Consider the following 16,583-nt stretch of genomic DNA (forward strand, 5'->3'; position numbering starts at 1 on the left):
ACTGACTAAGCCTCCCAGGTGCTCCGTGTACTTTGCATTTTAAAAACTTTTTTTTCTTAAGATTTTATTTATTTGACGGAGTGAGCACAAGTTGGGGGACAGGAGGCAGAGGGAGAGGGAGAAGCAGGAGCCTGATGCCTGATGCTTAACCACTGAGCCACCCAGGTTGCTTCTGCATTTTATTTTATTTTATTTTAAAGATTTTATTTATCTGTTTGACAGAGATCACAGATAGGCAGGGAGGCAGGCAGAGAGAGGGAGAGGAGGAAGCAGGCTCCCTTCTGAGCAGAGAGCCCGATGTGGGTCTCGATCCAGGACCCTGGGATCATGACCCGAGCCGAAGGCACAGGCTTTAACCCAGCCACCCAGGTGCCCCATCGATGATTTAAACAGTAGAAATTTATTTCCTGATACTCCTGGAGGTTAGAAGCCCAAGATCAAGGTATTGACAGGGCTAGTACTTCTGAGGGCTTCTTTCTTGGCTGTAGGTAGCTGACACCTTTAGTGTCTTCATCTGGTCTTCCCTCTTTTTGTGCTAATCTCTTTATAAGCACACCAGCCATACTGGGTTAGGGCCCACCAGTATGACCTCATTTTTTACCTTAATTACTTCTTTAAAGGCTCTGTCTCCAAATACTGTCAGTCGTATTCTGAGGTACTGGGGGTTAGAACTTCAACAATAAAAATTGGGGGGGGCACAGTTTTGTCTATATCAGACATTGTGGCTCATTCTTTTTAATAGTTGTGTAATATTTCTTTGTGATATAACTTACCATTCTCTTGTTAGTTTACACGTAGGTAGTCTCTTGTTTTTGTTCCTGTAAGCAAGGTTGTGATAAATATCCCTATGCTTACCTCTTTGCATACTTGGAGAAGTGGAGTTACTGGTCATAGAATGTACATGTTAAATTTTGGTAGGTGTTGGCCCAGATGGGGAAGCCTTGTTTCTTATTTTTCTCTTGAAAGCAGAAATTTGCCTTGTGTATTATGTCCTAATCTAAAACCAGATTTTGTTTTGAAGAGTAAGTGATTGGCTGTCACCTAGCACTCTGATGTAGTATAAACACAATCCCCTATACAAGATTGTCTAGTTAATCAGATTCTAAATTGATTGGTTATTTGGGTTGCTTTATGATGATAAAAAAGAGTTCATATTTGAGTATTAAGTGCTGTACAGAAGAGTAACCCAGTTAATTCTTACAGCCTGTGATGTTAATACTATTGTTTTATGGATGGAGAAACAGTCTTTTTAAAGATTTAATTTAATTAACTAAATTAATTTAATGTTTATTTGAGAGAGAGAGAGCAGAGGAGAGGGGTGAGGGGCAGAGGGAGAAGCAGACTCCCTGCAGAGCAGAGAGCCTGATATGGGGCTCAGTCCTGGAACCCCGGTATCATGACCTGAGTGAAGGCAGACGCTCAACTGACTGAGCCACCCAGGTGCCCCTTAGAGGGGTTGACTAGTTTGCCCAAAGTTGCACAAGAAGAGGAAATGAGTTCAGGGCTGCTTGACTTGAAAGCCTCTGTGCTTGATTACTACTCTTAGATTGTCTTCCTTGAGCACATTATTCTACAATAAATACTTGTAGATTTTTGTTAGTTTATCTCTTCTTAAAATAGAGTTGGATTACAACCCTTTCTGTAACACTCCGAATCCTCTCACTACGAACATGACATTCAGTTTAAACTGCTCTTCAAGATCAGAGTGTGAGGATTTTAGAAAGGATTAATTTAGCAAATAAGCCTGTCAAGTAGAAGTGAGGATTTTTCTGAGTTTCCTCTTATTTATAGTGTTTCGATGATTTCATTGAACAATTGTAGTTCTGATCTTTATCGTAGGGCCATTTTGGTTTTGCAGATTTAGTTGGGGATGAGAATGGCATATTAGGTGTTTATTCTGTGCCAAGTGATCTATTTAGTTGCTTTATATACATTGTTTCTCTTTATGGCGGTTTTATAAGTTAGATGTTACTGCCTACATGAGAAATTTAAGGTGTAGAAGTGAAGTAACTTGATGGGATCACACATTGAAATGGAGCTAAGATTTGAACCCATATTTGCTTCTCTTCAGAAATCCCGTGCTTTTTTCATGTTATTAACTTCAGTCAGCAAGGTTTTTAAAAAGTTTTTTATTTTGAATTTAATTAAAAAAACTTTCCCCTTAATATAAAGTTATTACTGCATTAGGTCCCTTGGGAAGTGCAAGCCTAGTTTTTTGGAGCTTAAAATCTATTAGAATAGACACGTGAAAAAAACTAGCATGATCAAGTTTTGTGAGTCATTAGTTAAGCAAGGGCCTGTTGTGTGTTCAGTATTGAACTGTTTTCTGGCAACACAGCAGAGGCCCTACCTTTATAGAGATTTCCTTATTTTTTATGTCTCCTTTACTGCAGTATAATAAACAAGATAATTATAGATTATGACCATACTGTAAAGGAAATAAACAGGGTAATATGAGAGAAGTAAGGAGGACAGAAGCTGGATATTACTGGGGATAGTGTGCTCAGGGGAGGCTTTTCTGAGAAGAGGATGATTTGAGCTGAGATCCAAAGAAGTCAGCAGCTTTCAGAGCAGGGGACCAGTACCAGCAAGTATCAGTGATAACCTGCAGGACGGACAGGGCATATTGGAGGAATAGAAAGAAGCCCGTGTGTAGTTAGAGCATGGGAAGCGAAGGGGAGAGGGGTATGAAATGAGATCTAAGGACTAAGAAGGGTCTTGCTATGGGGGTTCAGAGAATTGGGGCAGGGCAGTTTTTGATAGCTATAATAGTTAGGGAAGGTGTCTCAGAAAAGGTAGGAATTGGGGGTAGAAAGCTAGAATACAAATAGGAGGAGTTGTAAGGCCTGACATCCAGGGTTTAGAGAGATGATGTGAATAAAGGCTTAGACTTTGAAATAAGTACAAACCATATTGGATAATTTAAATAGTACCAGGCAATCAGCAGTTGATTGGATGGGCAGAATAAGATGCCTGGAAGCTGGTTGAACAATATTGGTCCTGTTTTTTCCCCGTTCTTTTCTCTCTGTCTAGACCTCAGAGCTGTGGCAAATTCAGATTTGAGATTTGGGATAAGCAAAATGCTGGTGTCTTTAGTTACCTGTTCTTTTTGTTGTTGTTGTTTCTTAAAGATTTTGATTTTAAGTAATCTCTATACCCAGTGTGGGGCTTAAACTCCACATCCTGATACCAAGAGTCTCATACTCTACTGACTGAGCCAGTCGGGCGCCCATAGTTATCTGTTGTTCTTTTTCATGAAACTAAGGGGAACTTTGAATGTGTTTAATATCTCCTTGCCTTTTCTTAAGAGTATAGAACAATACTGCCCTTAATTAAGAGACCAGAGTGGAAAAATTGCATATGAGGGTGTCAGTAATGTTACAGAGTGGTGTAGGTGTTAACTTACTTGTTTATTTTCTGGTTACTCCACTTAGGGTTGTTGCTCCAAGGAGACCTGAACTTTGTTCCAGGCACAGGGGGGTAAGGCTAGGTATAGGATAATGATGGTACTTATTAGATGGTTAAGTGGATAAGTCCCCTTCTATGTGGAAAAGTAGATCAAGACTGTTATCAAAAGTTTTGTTGGTATTACTGCTCATGACCTTAGGATCCAAAAAAATTTTTTTTGTCAAATTGTGCCTTTCCTCCTGGAATTGTAAGTTGAACACAATACTACTAGTACCTGTTTACACTGTGAAGTGGTTCTTGCTACAGAGAACACACCCAGAGGTTTTCTCACTGTTAAGCAAATACTGTCTTGTGAATGTATGATCTATGGAGTAACTCCTATAGTTTTATCTGTTGATGCTGTCTTGTTGGAGAACATATTTTGGATGTTCCTCTCCTCTCCTCCCTAATTTACAGGTCTTGAATATTTTGAGGAAAAAGTTTTCTTCTAATTAAATAATACTCTTATACATTATTATATACTCTTCAGTTATACCAAATTTTTTGGAAATGTTAAATTAATCAACTAATTAATTAATTTTAAAATATTTTATTTATTTATTTGACAGAGAGAGACACAGGGAGAGAGGGAACACAAGCAGGGGGTGTGGGAGAGGGAGAAGCAGGCTTCCTGCCGAACAGAGCCCGATGTGGGGCTTGATCCCAGGACCCTGGGATCATGACCTGAGCCGGAGGCAGACGCTTAATGACTGAGCCACCCAGGTGCCCTGGAAATGTTAAATTTAAAAATTATCTTTTTTTTTTTTTTTAAGGATTTTATTTATTTATTTGACAGAGAGAGATCACAAGTAGGCAGAGAGAGAGGAAGGGAAGCAGGCTCCCCGCCGAGCAGAGAGCCCGACGCGGGGAGAGCCCAGGACCCTGAGATCGTGATCCGAGCCGAAGGCAGCGGCTCAACCCACTGAGCCACCCAGGAAGATTTTATTTATTTATTTGACAGAGATTGCAAGTAGGCAGAGAGAGAGGATGAAGCAGGTTCCCTGCTGAGCAGAGAGCCCGATGCGGGGCTCAATGCCAGGACCCTGGGATCATGACTGGATCTGAAGGCAGAGGCTTTAATCCACTGAGCCACCTAGGCGCCCCTTAAAAATGATCTTATTTAAATCTTTACTACTTGAATTTTTAAGCTTTTTTTTTTGGGGGGGTCACAAGTAGAATATAAAATGATGACTCTGGCTAGTATCCCTTGGTTTTTGCCAATTTTTTTTTTTTTTTTAAAGATTTTATTTATTTATTTGACAGAGAGAGATCACAAGTAGGCAGAGAGGCAGGCAGAGAGAGAGGGGAAGGGAAGCAGGCCCCCTGCTGAGCAGAGAGCCCGATGCGGGACTCGATCCCAGGACCCTGAGATCATGACCTGAGCCGAAGGCAGCGGCTTAACCCACTGAGCCACCCAGGCGCCCCGGTTTTTGCCAATATGAGGCAAACTCAACTTTATCATAAAAATAAGGACTTGAGTTCTTACTGGATCAGACATTTTAGAATGAAGTCATTTTCATAAATGAAGCTGACACAACAAACTTCTAGCACTGCAAACATCATCTTTTCCCATGTAGACTCAAGATCTTTATGAGTGCTGCTTCAGTTTTGTCTACCCCAGGACCCATAGAACCCTTCTCTCTTAATGTAGTTTGTGATTTCACATATATCAGTTTCTTTCACAAGTGACAGAAAATGGAGGAATTTGAGTAATTGCTTTAATGAGTGGTTAATATTTGCCATCTGACACTCTGCATTTATTAATGCCCTTTTTTTTTTTTTTTTTGAGGGAGTGTGCATGTGTAGGGAAGCGGTGGTGGAGGGGGAGGGTGGGAGTGTGGTAGGAGCTGGAACAGAGGGAAAGAGAGAGCAAAAATCCCAAGCAGGTTCCACGCTCAGATCTGATGAGATCATGATCTGCGCCAAAATCAAGAGTTGGACGCTTAACCAGTGGAGCCATACAGGTGCCCCTATACTGATGTGTTTAATCGGCAGCTGGAGATAACTGGGAGTTTTGCAGCCATTCTGTGAGAGACATTTGCTCAAAGAACTCGAGATGCTGTGTATTTGTCAGAAACCCAAAGGTAGTTTTGTTTTATGCAGCATCTGAAAAGTACATTTATTTTTATTTTTTTTTTTTAAAGATTTTATTTATTTATTTGACAGACAGAGATCACAAGTAGGCAGAGAGGCAGGCAGAGGGAGAGAGGAGGAAGCAGGCTCTCCGCTGAGCAGAGAGCCCGATGCGGGACTCGATCCCAGGACCCTGAGATCATGACCTGAGCCGAAGGCAGCGGCTTAACCCACTGAGCCACCCAGGCGCCCTGAAAAGTACATTTAGAGGAGAAGCCCCAGTATCTTATAGCAGTGAAAAGCTGTAGTAGTGCTGTTATCACTTACATTCTGACTGGGTCTACTTCTCTTGATTTTTTTTTTTTTGACCTTTTTTTTGGTAAAATATATACCAGTCTTTTGTCGAAAATCAACATGAGAAAAGCAACAGGGCTTTTGGACATGTGCCATGAAGACCTTGTCCTTTACATTTCTGTAATGACTTAATGCTAGGAGTGATTAAGTGGAGTTTTTGGGGAAAATAATTTATTCACAGCTTTTCAAGGATAGGAGAGAACAAAATAAGGTTTTTTTTAAGTTAAAAATTTTATTAGCCTTACTACCTTAAAGCAAAACAGTAATACATAATTTCCGTCATTTTTGTATGCTCACCCCCTTTCCTGATGATAGGATTCTGGCCTTCACTAATTTCTTCCTGTTAAAATAGACACCTAGAAGATGGAAACATAAACAAACTAAAATAACCAATTTCTAGAGAAGATGTGCTAGCTGGCTTGGGAGTGTGGAGGAGAAGGTGTAAAAAAACTTTAAGATTATTTCCGGGGGATTTTCTATAAAGAAAAAATTTAAGTAATGAATAAAATATTTAAAACCATGTATCTGGTAGTTAGTGTAAGAAACTAAGCTTTATTATTTACATACAAAACTTAAATTCACAACAAAATGATGATGTCTCACAAAGTTCAATCACGTAAATAGGTTTGGGATTTTATTTTACTCTCCTTAAAGCTAATAGATTAGCCTGGTATTGTTCTATGGATGCTGGCTGAAGACATGAGACTTCTGGGTCAGAGACAAAGAATTTAATTACTAAATGCACAGCCAGCAGCAGATCAGTGTCTGTATTGCTTCTCTTTGCCCCTAAGACTTCCATGGGGAGATGCAGTGGGTTTGTGTCACAGCTTAGGAGCTCAGGTTGAGCTTGGGGAACCCACTGTTTAATGGCAAGCAGGAGGTAACACTGCTGTTTGTCCTAGAGGGACATTACTAGACATTACTGTATTCTTCAAGATTGTTCGCTGCAAACATAACCCATACAGCATGGCCTGGGTGGGGTGGTCAGGACCTTGCATTTCTTAGTATACCCAGCCAGACGTATAGGAGCTAAGGGACCTAAGGGAACCCCCAGGTGGGAGTGGGGGAGGTGGGGGACTATCTTTACCAACACAGGGTTGTCTGCTTTTTAGTAATTGAAAAATATTTTACAAAATTCTAATTTTATTTTCCACATTGGAGTGGATATGCTTACTATTGAAAACTAAGGCAAACTGTTGATCATATTAAGCTTCTTTTGTATTTTAATTAGGGCAAATCACTTGGAGCAGTAGCTGTATTGCTTTGGCTTTTTGAATGCATGCCAAAGATTTCTAAGATTATTTGCTGTTTACTGAGGACTCTGAAAACAAATTATAAAGTTGGAAAAGAATGATGTTTATGTGGTTTGTTCTTTATTTGCTTGAAGTCTGAAGAGTTGGAAAAGAGTATCAGGATACCTGGGTGTTAACAATCTGGCTTTGGGATAAGCCCTTTGTTTTTAGGCCAGAATAACTGCAAAATGATGGGATTAAGTTAGTTCATGAGAGGGTATTTCAATTATAAAAAAAAGTTCTTACTATTTATTTTGGTTCCTTTATGTAATATTGGGTGAACTCATAATTGACCTCTCTTAAATTTTGTTTGAAGCTTAACATTTATTTCAAGGTTAGAAATATTCCTTTTATAGTATATTGTTTGTTTTGGGGGAGGAAGGTAATTATGATGGAGGTATAATAGGAAAGCCAAAGAAGATGATGTGTTAGAAGACTTGTATACATGTGAATGCATGGGATACATCTCTGTAGTTTGAGTACTTTGTTTTGGGTTACTTAACAGTCACATGGGCAAATGTTTAAAAAATTACGCTTTGCATGTGCTACTATAATTTACAGCAAAAGGTTATATAACATACTCTCTGACATGACTGGATTTGACTGAGGAGAGACAGGTGGTGCTGATTTTATTTGTTTTGTCTAATCCTGCAGCCACACCATTGGATAGGTAAGGAAGGCTTGTGAAGTTCAGGGTCACTATTGTCTTCATTTGTGTAGTGCCTCTTCTTTCCTGTTTCTTCGGTATGAAATGGGTTACTTCAGGGTGAAATGTATTTAGGATGAAAACAGTATTATTTTTGGTGTATTTCACCTTGGTGTGAAAACTGTCTTTTTTTTCTGATATCACTTATATGTCTCTTCAATTCTGACACTGACTCTAAGAGTGAGTATAGACTCCATGGTTTTAAGAGCTTATCCCACAAGACTGCTTCCATTTCAGGCACTAGTTGTAAATGGGGTGCTCACTCTGTCTGGCCTTTTGCCTAGCCTGTTCCCCTGAACCCCCTCAGGTTTGACAGTTCACTAAAATGACTCACAGAACTCACAGAAATACATTTACTCATTTATTGTTAAGGAAATAACTCAGTAGTCAAACGGAAGAGATGTATAGACAAGGTGTGGGGAGGGGGTGGGGCACAAAGCTGCTTTGTCCTTCCTCTGCATGGCACACTCCTCCACATGCTTGTGTTCACCAACTTGTTCTAGATCTCTGTTCAGGAGTTTTCACGGAGCTCAATCTTCAGTGGGCTTCCCAGTACCCCTTGCTGAGGTTGGTAAAGTTCCAGCCCTTTAATCACTCGATCTTTCTGGTGAGCAGTTCCTTCCTGAAGCTGTTGGGGGCCCCATTGTACTGTCACCCTAAGTTACTTTAGCATAAACTCTTCTGTAATGGAAGGGGCATTATGAAAGACAAAAGACACTACTGTCATTTGGAAATTCCAGGGATTTTAGTAGCTCTGTACCAGGAACTCAGGAGAAAGACCAAAAACTTATTTTTACTACAGTGAAAGTGCCAAAAATTTTACTTGCTTTATTTGTTTATTTATATGTTTATTTTTCTTTTCCACTTTTTGAAACTTGCTTTTCATTCAGTTTGTTTACTGTTAATATTTGACATGAGTTTTATAATCTGATTGAGAAATACATCTTTGCAAAAGATGCTTGTTATTAGCAAAACTTAATCTTCAAATCTTTTCATGCACTGTTTATGGTATGTGCCTAGAATGAACCACTGGGCATGGGCATCTGTAGCTAGGAAGCCTCCTTTTCCCCCATACAGATCTTTTCCCTAGGGACTGGATTGTCTGGTGGAGTTTAGTGGGCAGCTAGCCAGTAATAATGATACTACAGAGAGGGTTCCATGACTTTAAATTTAGAGCTCAAGGACTCTAGAAAACTTAAAAGGGCTGAGTTCTGATATTCTCAACAGGTAATTGGACTTCTCAAGCATTTAAGAACCTAAGAGATAGAGGTTTTAGTGTGGCTCTGTGGTGGAATGGTGGGTACTGGGAAGGAATATGGTAGATACTCCTTATTTCACAATTTATTTTGCTTGTGATTGGCAGAATCACTTTTTATGCTAAAAGTTGCCCAGCCCCAGTTCTAAGTGCTGGTATAACTGAACTTCAGTATTAAAGAGAGTGTTTAGTTATTGGTGTAAAGTAACTTCTAGATGCTCTAGATAGCAAAATGGTAATTGGTACTACATAGCCTCTTTGCTGCTGTAGTGATTGGACATGTTTTGAAAAGGAAGCTAACATAGGACACAGACATGTCTGGCCTAGTTACTTCCATGTTGCTAAAGCTGGCGTTTTATGTATTGCAAAGCCACAGTCTTTTCCCTCGTTGCCTGCTCCTTCCCCATCTGTGGCTCGTCTGGTGACTTCTTAATACATGTCAAATTTTTGGTAGAATTGTCTTAATTAAATTGTGGCTTGGCCACTTTGTAGTTGCAGCTAAATTTTCTACATTTGTAATAAGAACAATGAGTACAATAATTATTTTGGAAATAAAAAAATTTACGTGTTCTTTTCTAAGTGGGTTGGAATTGTTGGTATTTTAAAAATTTATATTGACTTAAAAGTGCCTTTAATTATTCAGGAGTAATAGCTAACATTTAGTAAGCATTTACTGTATGCCTGGCACTGTTCTAAATTCTTTACATGTATTAATCAACATAGTTTATAAAGAAGGTCTTAACTATTTTCATTTTTAGAGAAGGGAAAACAGTCACAGACAAGTAACTTGATTAAGGTCATATAGCTAGAGTGGTAGACCCACTCTGACTCTTGAACCAATGCTTTTAGCAGGGGACCCAAAACCAGTTTCTGACAAATTGCTGAGTTTAGGTCAGGAAAACAAAGAAATGGAAGATTTATGGGGATATAGAAAGGGGAAGAGCAAACCCTGTCTTACTAATTCCTGTTCTCGTCTCCCAATAAAAACTAGTAGTTGTCTGCAGGGTGAAGAAATAAATAGGAAATGAACTTAGCTTCTGTTTGTTGCTTCCTCCTCTGTCTTCCTCTTCCCAGTGCTGGCAGCTGTCATAGGTATATGCTTGCCACTCCATTTGCAGTAATCATGTTTGTTTTAATCACTGTCACTTCTCAGGAGAGGTAGTGACTAGTATAGTGTTTTAGAGCAGGGGCTTGGCAGTCATACCACTTGGATTTAAATTCCAGTTCTGCCATTAACTGGTTGAGTAATCTTGGCCGACTTAACTTTACTGAGCTTCACACTTTTCTTAACTGCAAAGTGGGGATAATATAGTACTCTTGAAGTACTATTTCAAGTACTTGAGTGTTTCTTGTTGGGAGGATGAAATGTACAAAAGTGTGTAATATGTTTAGAACAGTATATAGCACATAGTAAGAACTATTTGAGTATTTGCTCCTATTATTATTAGTTGAGAACACTTTTAGGTTAAGCCAGTGATTGAAGCAGCTCTGAAGTATCTTGGTTCATGCACTCTCAGTATCTAACATGAGTTTTTCCTTACTAAATATGAAAATGCCTTGTTGATACCCCTAATTCATGTAGGTAATTTTGATTCTACTTTAAGAAGTTCACTTCTAGATGATCTAAAATGCTGGTACTTAGCTTAGATTCTCATGTTGCTGGTATTCCTTGTCTTGCTATCATGTGAAGTAGTAGTTCTCAAGCTTCATTGTACATTAGGATTATGTAGGGAGTGTTGAGGTTTTTTTTTTTTTTCTTTTTTAAAGATTTTATTTATTTATTTGACAGAGATCACAAGTAGGCGGAGTGGCAGGCAGAGAGAGGAGGAAGCATGCTCCCTGCTGAGCATAGAGCCCAATGCGGGGGGGGGGGGGGGGGAGGGGTGTGTGTGTGTGTGTGTGTGCTCCATCCCAAGACCCTGGGATTATGACCTGAGCTGAAGGCAGAGGCTTTAACCCACTGAACCACCCAGGTGCCCCGGGAGTGTTGAGTTCTGATTTAAGATTTGGGGTGAGGGTCTAGGAATCTGAATTGTTAATAAGCCCATTCCAGGTAATTCTGGTGGTCTGATAATTTTGGAATTACTGATTTAGAGGCTGAATTCAAACCTGTAGGTAGTAATGATTTGTAGACTAAAAGCATTTAAATAATTAGTCATTTAACAGTAGTGATTGGCTGTATTTTCATAATAAATTATTTTGTTAACACCTGTTAGGTAACTTATTTTTAGGAACTACTCTGTAAAATACAGAAATAAGTTACAGGAAATAACAAAAGAAGAGTTCAGAAGTCTTCAGGGGAAGAAATATTTGGGTGGATTTCTTGTTTCATTTATTTTTGTGTGTGCGTCATTAGCTAAATAGCAAATATATTTGGTTCATTTTAACTTATGTTTTTGGTATACCTATTATGTGCAAACTGTGAAAAGTTTTGATTCGGTAATAATCCACCAGTTTAAGTTTTGACCCACAGGATGAAAATATGATGTGAAGTAGGATCGATTTAACTAGCATACTTGGTAGATGAATTTTTGTATATTGGATATGTGCTGTGAGCTGTGAGGTCTTTTTATTTAATCTTTATAACAGCCGTGCAGGGTGTTGACATAATTAGTTCTGTTTTACAAATGAGACCATTTAGGCAAAAAGAGGTTAAGAACCTTGCCCAGGTCACTAGTAAGTGCTGAGCAGAGATTAAAACCCAGTTTTCTGACTTCAAAGTTAAGAACATTACTGTTACTTATAAATGAAGTTCATGTACTTTGGATATTCTTTTCCAACTTTTTAGGCAGGACACACAAAGAAGGACCCAGGTGACTTGGGGGGCTGTTTATTCTTCTGGTACAGGAAAAGATACAGACTTCTGAAAGTTCTGAAAATAATAATGTTTGTTCAGTGATCTAGCCAGACTAATTCAGAACACATCTCCGTTACACAATCTATTACCTTCCATTGGAAAACCTTAGAGATTGTCCTCCGAAAGTTTGTCATTTAGTTTTTTTTTTTTTTTAAAGATTTTATTTATTTGTCAGAGAGAGAGAGGGAGAGCGAGCGAGCACAGGCAGAGTGGCAGGCAGAGGCAGAGGGAGAAGCAGGCTCCCGGCTGAGCAAGGAGCCCGATGTGGGACTCGATCCCAGGACGCTGGGATCATGACCTGAGCCGAAGGCAGCGGCTTAACCAACTAAGCCACCCAGGCGTCCCGAAAGTTTGTCATTTAGTTTTAATGAATTTGTGCTTAAGAATACAGAGAGGAGAGACCTCTCACCTGGGTGACTCAGTTGGTTTTGTGTCTTGACTCTTTATCTAGGGTTGAGTCTTGATCTCTGGGTCATGAGTTCAAGACCTGTGTATGCTGGGAGTAAAACCTAATTTAAAAAAAAAATGCTGAGAGATTATGAGCCCATTTGAAATAGTGTTACCTTTGTTCCCAAACTTAGATTGTAGATATCTTCTAGTACAAATTGTGTTGTATCCATATGTTTTACTTTACAGTTGGAAGTTTCCTGGTGGCCAGAATGATTTCCCCTCTCTTTTTAAAGATTAATTTATTTGAGAGAGAGAGAGAGAGAACGAGAGTGGTGGAAGGGGCAGAAGGAGAGACTCTTCAAGCGGACTCCCAGTGGAGCACGGATCCCCACTCAGAGCTTGATCTCACAATCCATGGGATTGTGGCCTGAACAGAAACCAAGGAGTTGGGCACTTAACCAACTGAGCCACCCAGACACCCCAAGAGTGATCTCATTAACATATTCTTATTCTTCACTGGTATCAGAGAGAGATACTGTGTTTAAAGTTTGCACAGAGAGAACCAGTATTCTAAGACTGCTGTTTGTGATGGGCTGCTGAAGACTGCTAATTTTGGTGGAATTTCCAAATATATTTATAATATATAAAAAAGGGAATTCAGTGTGAATCTGATGTAAATTATTCTTTTTAAATACAGTTATGAATGAAAGCACTTCTCTGGGAGTGTTTTAGACTAGTTCCAGCCTTGTCCATCACAGCTTGTGGTAGTTGTGATTTTAGCACATGAGGCAGTCATATTCATAGTTCTGATCATGGGAACTTCATGTTCTCAGTGTCGGCTTTCTTATTCCCTAGGGAATCTTAGGAAAATTTCAAGAAACGGTGGCTTTCCCCCCCATTAGAATTTTGAAGCTTATAAGTGGCCTTTTGATTTTGTATTTTCTTGTTAGTATGGGTATACAGAATGAAAATAAGGAGCTTCATAGGTAGGGATGACAATTTGATTTCAACCATGATTAAAATTTTAGAAGAAGCATTTACCTTAGATGTTTTTGAAAGAGCCCTCAAAAGTGGTCAGTTTTACTGTAATTTACTAGAATTTCTGTGATGCTAAGACAGTTTTCTTCTGCATTTAACACTTCTAAGTTTAGGATATATTTAAAAATCATTGGCTTCTTAGAGTCTGTGAAAGATAGTAATTAGGATATCAATTCTGCTGTTGTAACAGAGAAATCCAAAATACTAGGGACTTAATGAAAGAGAAATTTCTTTCTTTCTTCTTTAAGAGTCCTGGAGGCGGTCCAGGGCTGGCCCTTCCTATTATGTTACTCATCCTTAACATGTAATTTGTGTCTTGTGGTTCAGTATGACTGCTTCAGCTCTCATCATCACGTCTGCATTCCAGCCTACAGGCTGGAACAGGGAGACTGTTCCCTTTGCTATTAAGGCGACTCTTGAAGGTTGTTTCATCTGTAATTTCCACTCCCCTTAATCACAGAGGTCACATCCAGCTGCAAAGGAATTTAGGAAATGTAGTCTCTCTTTATTGGGGACCACATACTTAAGTGAAAAATCTGTTACTAAAGAAGAAAGGAAGAACTGGGAGACCGCTAGCAGTCTCTGCCACAGTGGTCAGTGATTACTTTCTGTCCAGTATTGTTGATTAAACTCTACATAAAAAAATCACCTGGTAACAATAATCAGGAGAAATGGAAGATTTAAGGACTGAAGATATAAGGACTGAAATAGAGTTGTAGGCACCTGGAAAATATTCTGTAGAATGATCAGAGTTCTCTGCTTACCTTTCTTTTCTTCACTGTGAATTGAAAAGAAATTCTACAGAAGACCTTATTTATTTATTTTTTTTAACCAGAACATTACGCTTTTTTTCAGCAGTAGATTCAGGAGCGTGAGAAGACAGCTATTCTTCTTTCCTCTTCTTTATTATTACGTAAAAGACATTATTTAGGAGTAATTCTCTATAATTTGTACTCGGTGTGCTAAATTATTTTGATAAATAATTTTGATTTTGTTTAGGGTTTAAGATCTTTAACCTTTAATATTATATTAGTATGAGTGCTTCTTCAGTCCATTATAAGCAGAAGGGAAAGAACAAGATAAAAGGAGGTTAAATAAAGAGAAATACAATCAGGATGATTTTGATGAGGAATGGGAGAGTGTATATTTCCTGTAAGTTACTCCTACTGTATCTACAGAGATGTTAACAGGCATTTGTAACTCATCATGATTAAGAGTTGTGATGGATACTGTAGGACAAAGTAGGCATGGCAGCCAGCCCAGTTAGGTGGTTCTGACATTTTTATATTTAGTAAGGTGGTGGTTTTGGCAACCCCTTCAGGATTGTAATTGAACTAGGACTTTATCTTAAAATGTAGGAATACAGGGCATGATGTTTCTTTTTTATTCTCCCAGAAAAATTTTAAAGTTTTCATTGATGGCTTGGTGGGTGGCTGGCCTTGATTTCAGCTCAGGTCATGATCTCAGGGTCCTGGGATTGAGCCCCATGTTGGGCATCATGCTCAGTGGGGAGCCTGCTTTGATGATTCTCCCCTTCTTCTGCCCCTCCCCTGCGTGCACGCTTTTTCTCTCTAAGATAAATAAGTCTTAAAAAAAAATTTTTTTTTCGTTAGCTCTAAGATGCCATTTATCCTGATTTCTTAGATGTCAGAATGTGTGTGTGTGGGGGATGACTGGTAATGATTTTAAGAATCCTTCAGTAAAGACATGTTCTGATTTTAGAGATGTTTATTTATTTATAAGATATTTTATTTATGGGGGAGCACAAGTTGGGGGGATGGGCTGAGGGAGAGGGAGAAGCAGACTCCCCTCAGAGCAGGGAGCCCAGTGTGGGGCTCCATCCCAGGATCCTGGGATCATGACCTGAGGAGAAGGCAGATGCTTAACCAACTGAATCAGGCACCTGATTTTAGAGATGTTTAAATGTGAAAGCAAGCATCTATGAACTGATGAAATATAATAAATCTTCAGTGCATTTGTAATCAGTAGCTTCTTAGAGTGGAGAACTATGGTAAGATAAACTAATTTTATCTGTTCATAAGTCAGTGTGCTTTAGAGTGATCTCTTTATTATAAATATGTAGGTTTTGGCCTCTTCATGCCATGAATTTTGAGTTAGTAACTAGGCAACCAGGTATCAAAACAGCTGCCGAGACCAGGGATCACCCTGATCTTTTTCCAGTTCCTCTGTTACAAGGGGTTGGTGGCGGTGCTCTGTAGCCTGTGGGTTACAGCCTGAGTAACTGTAGCTCTAAGAGTGATAAATGGACCAGCCTTTAAATCAGTGACTTCTGTATTGCAGTCTAGGACAAACATACGCGTGCACATGTGTGTACACCCTTGACGTTGCACACTATATGGGATTCATTCTGAAATGGCCTCTTCTCTTTCTTTTTTTCTTTTTAATTTTGTTATTAGAGAGAGCACTTTGGCAATGGGGGAGGGGCAGAGAGAGGCGGGGAGAGAGAGAAGCCCATGCAGGCTCCACACCCAGTGCAGAGCACAGGGCTTGATCTCATAACTTCTTGAGATCATGACCTGAGCCAAAATCAGGAGTGGGACACTTAACTGAATTACACAGATGCTTCCTTCTCTTTCATTATAGAAATAAATATGTTGCCCCTTACATTACTTTGGACTTTTAAAGACGTTGAAAACAACAGGGATCAGAAACTTAAGAGAATTGACTCTCATTTGTTATTATGACTTTAAACTAGTCACAATTTTTCCTTTAAGGTTCTTTCAGCCACAGTAGTTGGGGTGCTAGTTCTGTTCTTGCTCTGAATGAATCTTTTGCTAGTAGAAGAAGTAAAAATAAATATATCACTACAAATGAAACAAATGTCCTTCATCTTTTTGTAGGTCATCACTGAATTTTGAAGTATTTTAAGTGGATACAAAACTGTTTCAGCAATGCAGACAATTAAGTGTGTTGTTGTGGGCGATGGTGCCGTTGGTAAAACATGTCTTCTGATATCCTACACAACAAACAAATTTCCATCTGAGTATGTACCGACTGTAAGTAGTGAAATGTTTTCTGTTTGGATCTTTTGAAAACTCTGTGTGTCTGAAATTTTTCTTTTGTCTGCCTTTGTGTCCTCTTTTTAAAGATCTGTCATGGGTAAATTATATTCACTTTAAAATTAACAGCTGAAAAATCAGTAAAGAGTCA

At 39.1% G+C, this 16,583-nt stretch overlaps 1 protein-coding gene across 2 annotated transcripts in view; it reads left to right on the forward strand.

Annotated features, from left to right (window-relative positions):
- CDC42 (cell division cycle 42) overlaps positions 1-16,583 on the forward strand; it is a 49,537-nt gene that overhangs the window by 14,279 nt on the left and 18,675 nt on the right. For both annotated transcript variants that reach the window (XM_044237390.1, XM_044237389.1), the window contains exon 2: positions 16,274-16,429. In XM_044237390.1, the coding sequence (XP_044093325.1) occupies positions 16,325-16,429 (105 nt within the window). In that variant the 5' untranslated portion in view covers positions 16,274-16,324. The remainder of the gene's footprint in view (positions 1-16,273; positions 16,430-16,583) is intronic.

The sequence above is a fragment of the Neovison vison genome, chromosome 2, assembly GCF_020171115.1.
Source record: "Neovison vison isolate M4711 chromosome 2, ASM_NN_V1, whole genome shotgun sequence".
Taxonomy (NCBI): Eukaryota; Metazoa; Chordata; class Mammalia; order Carnivora; family Mustelidae; genus Neogale; species Neogale vison.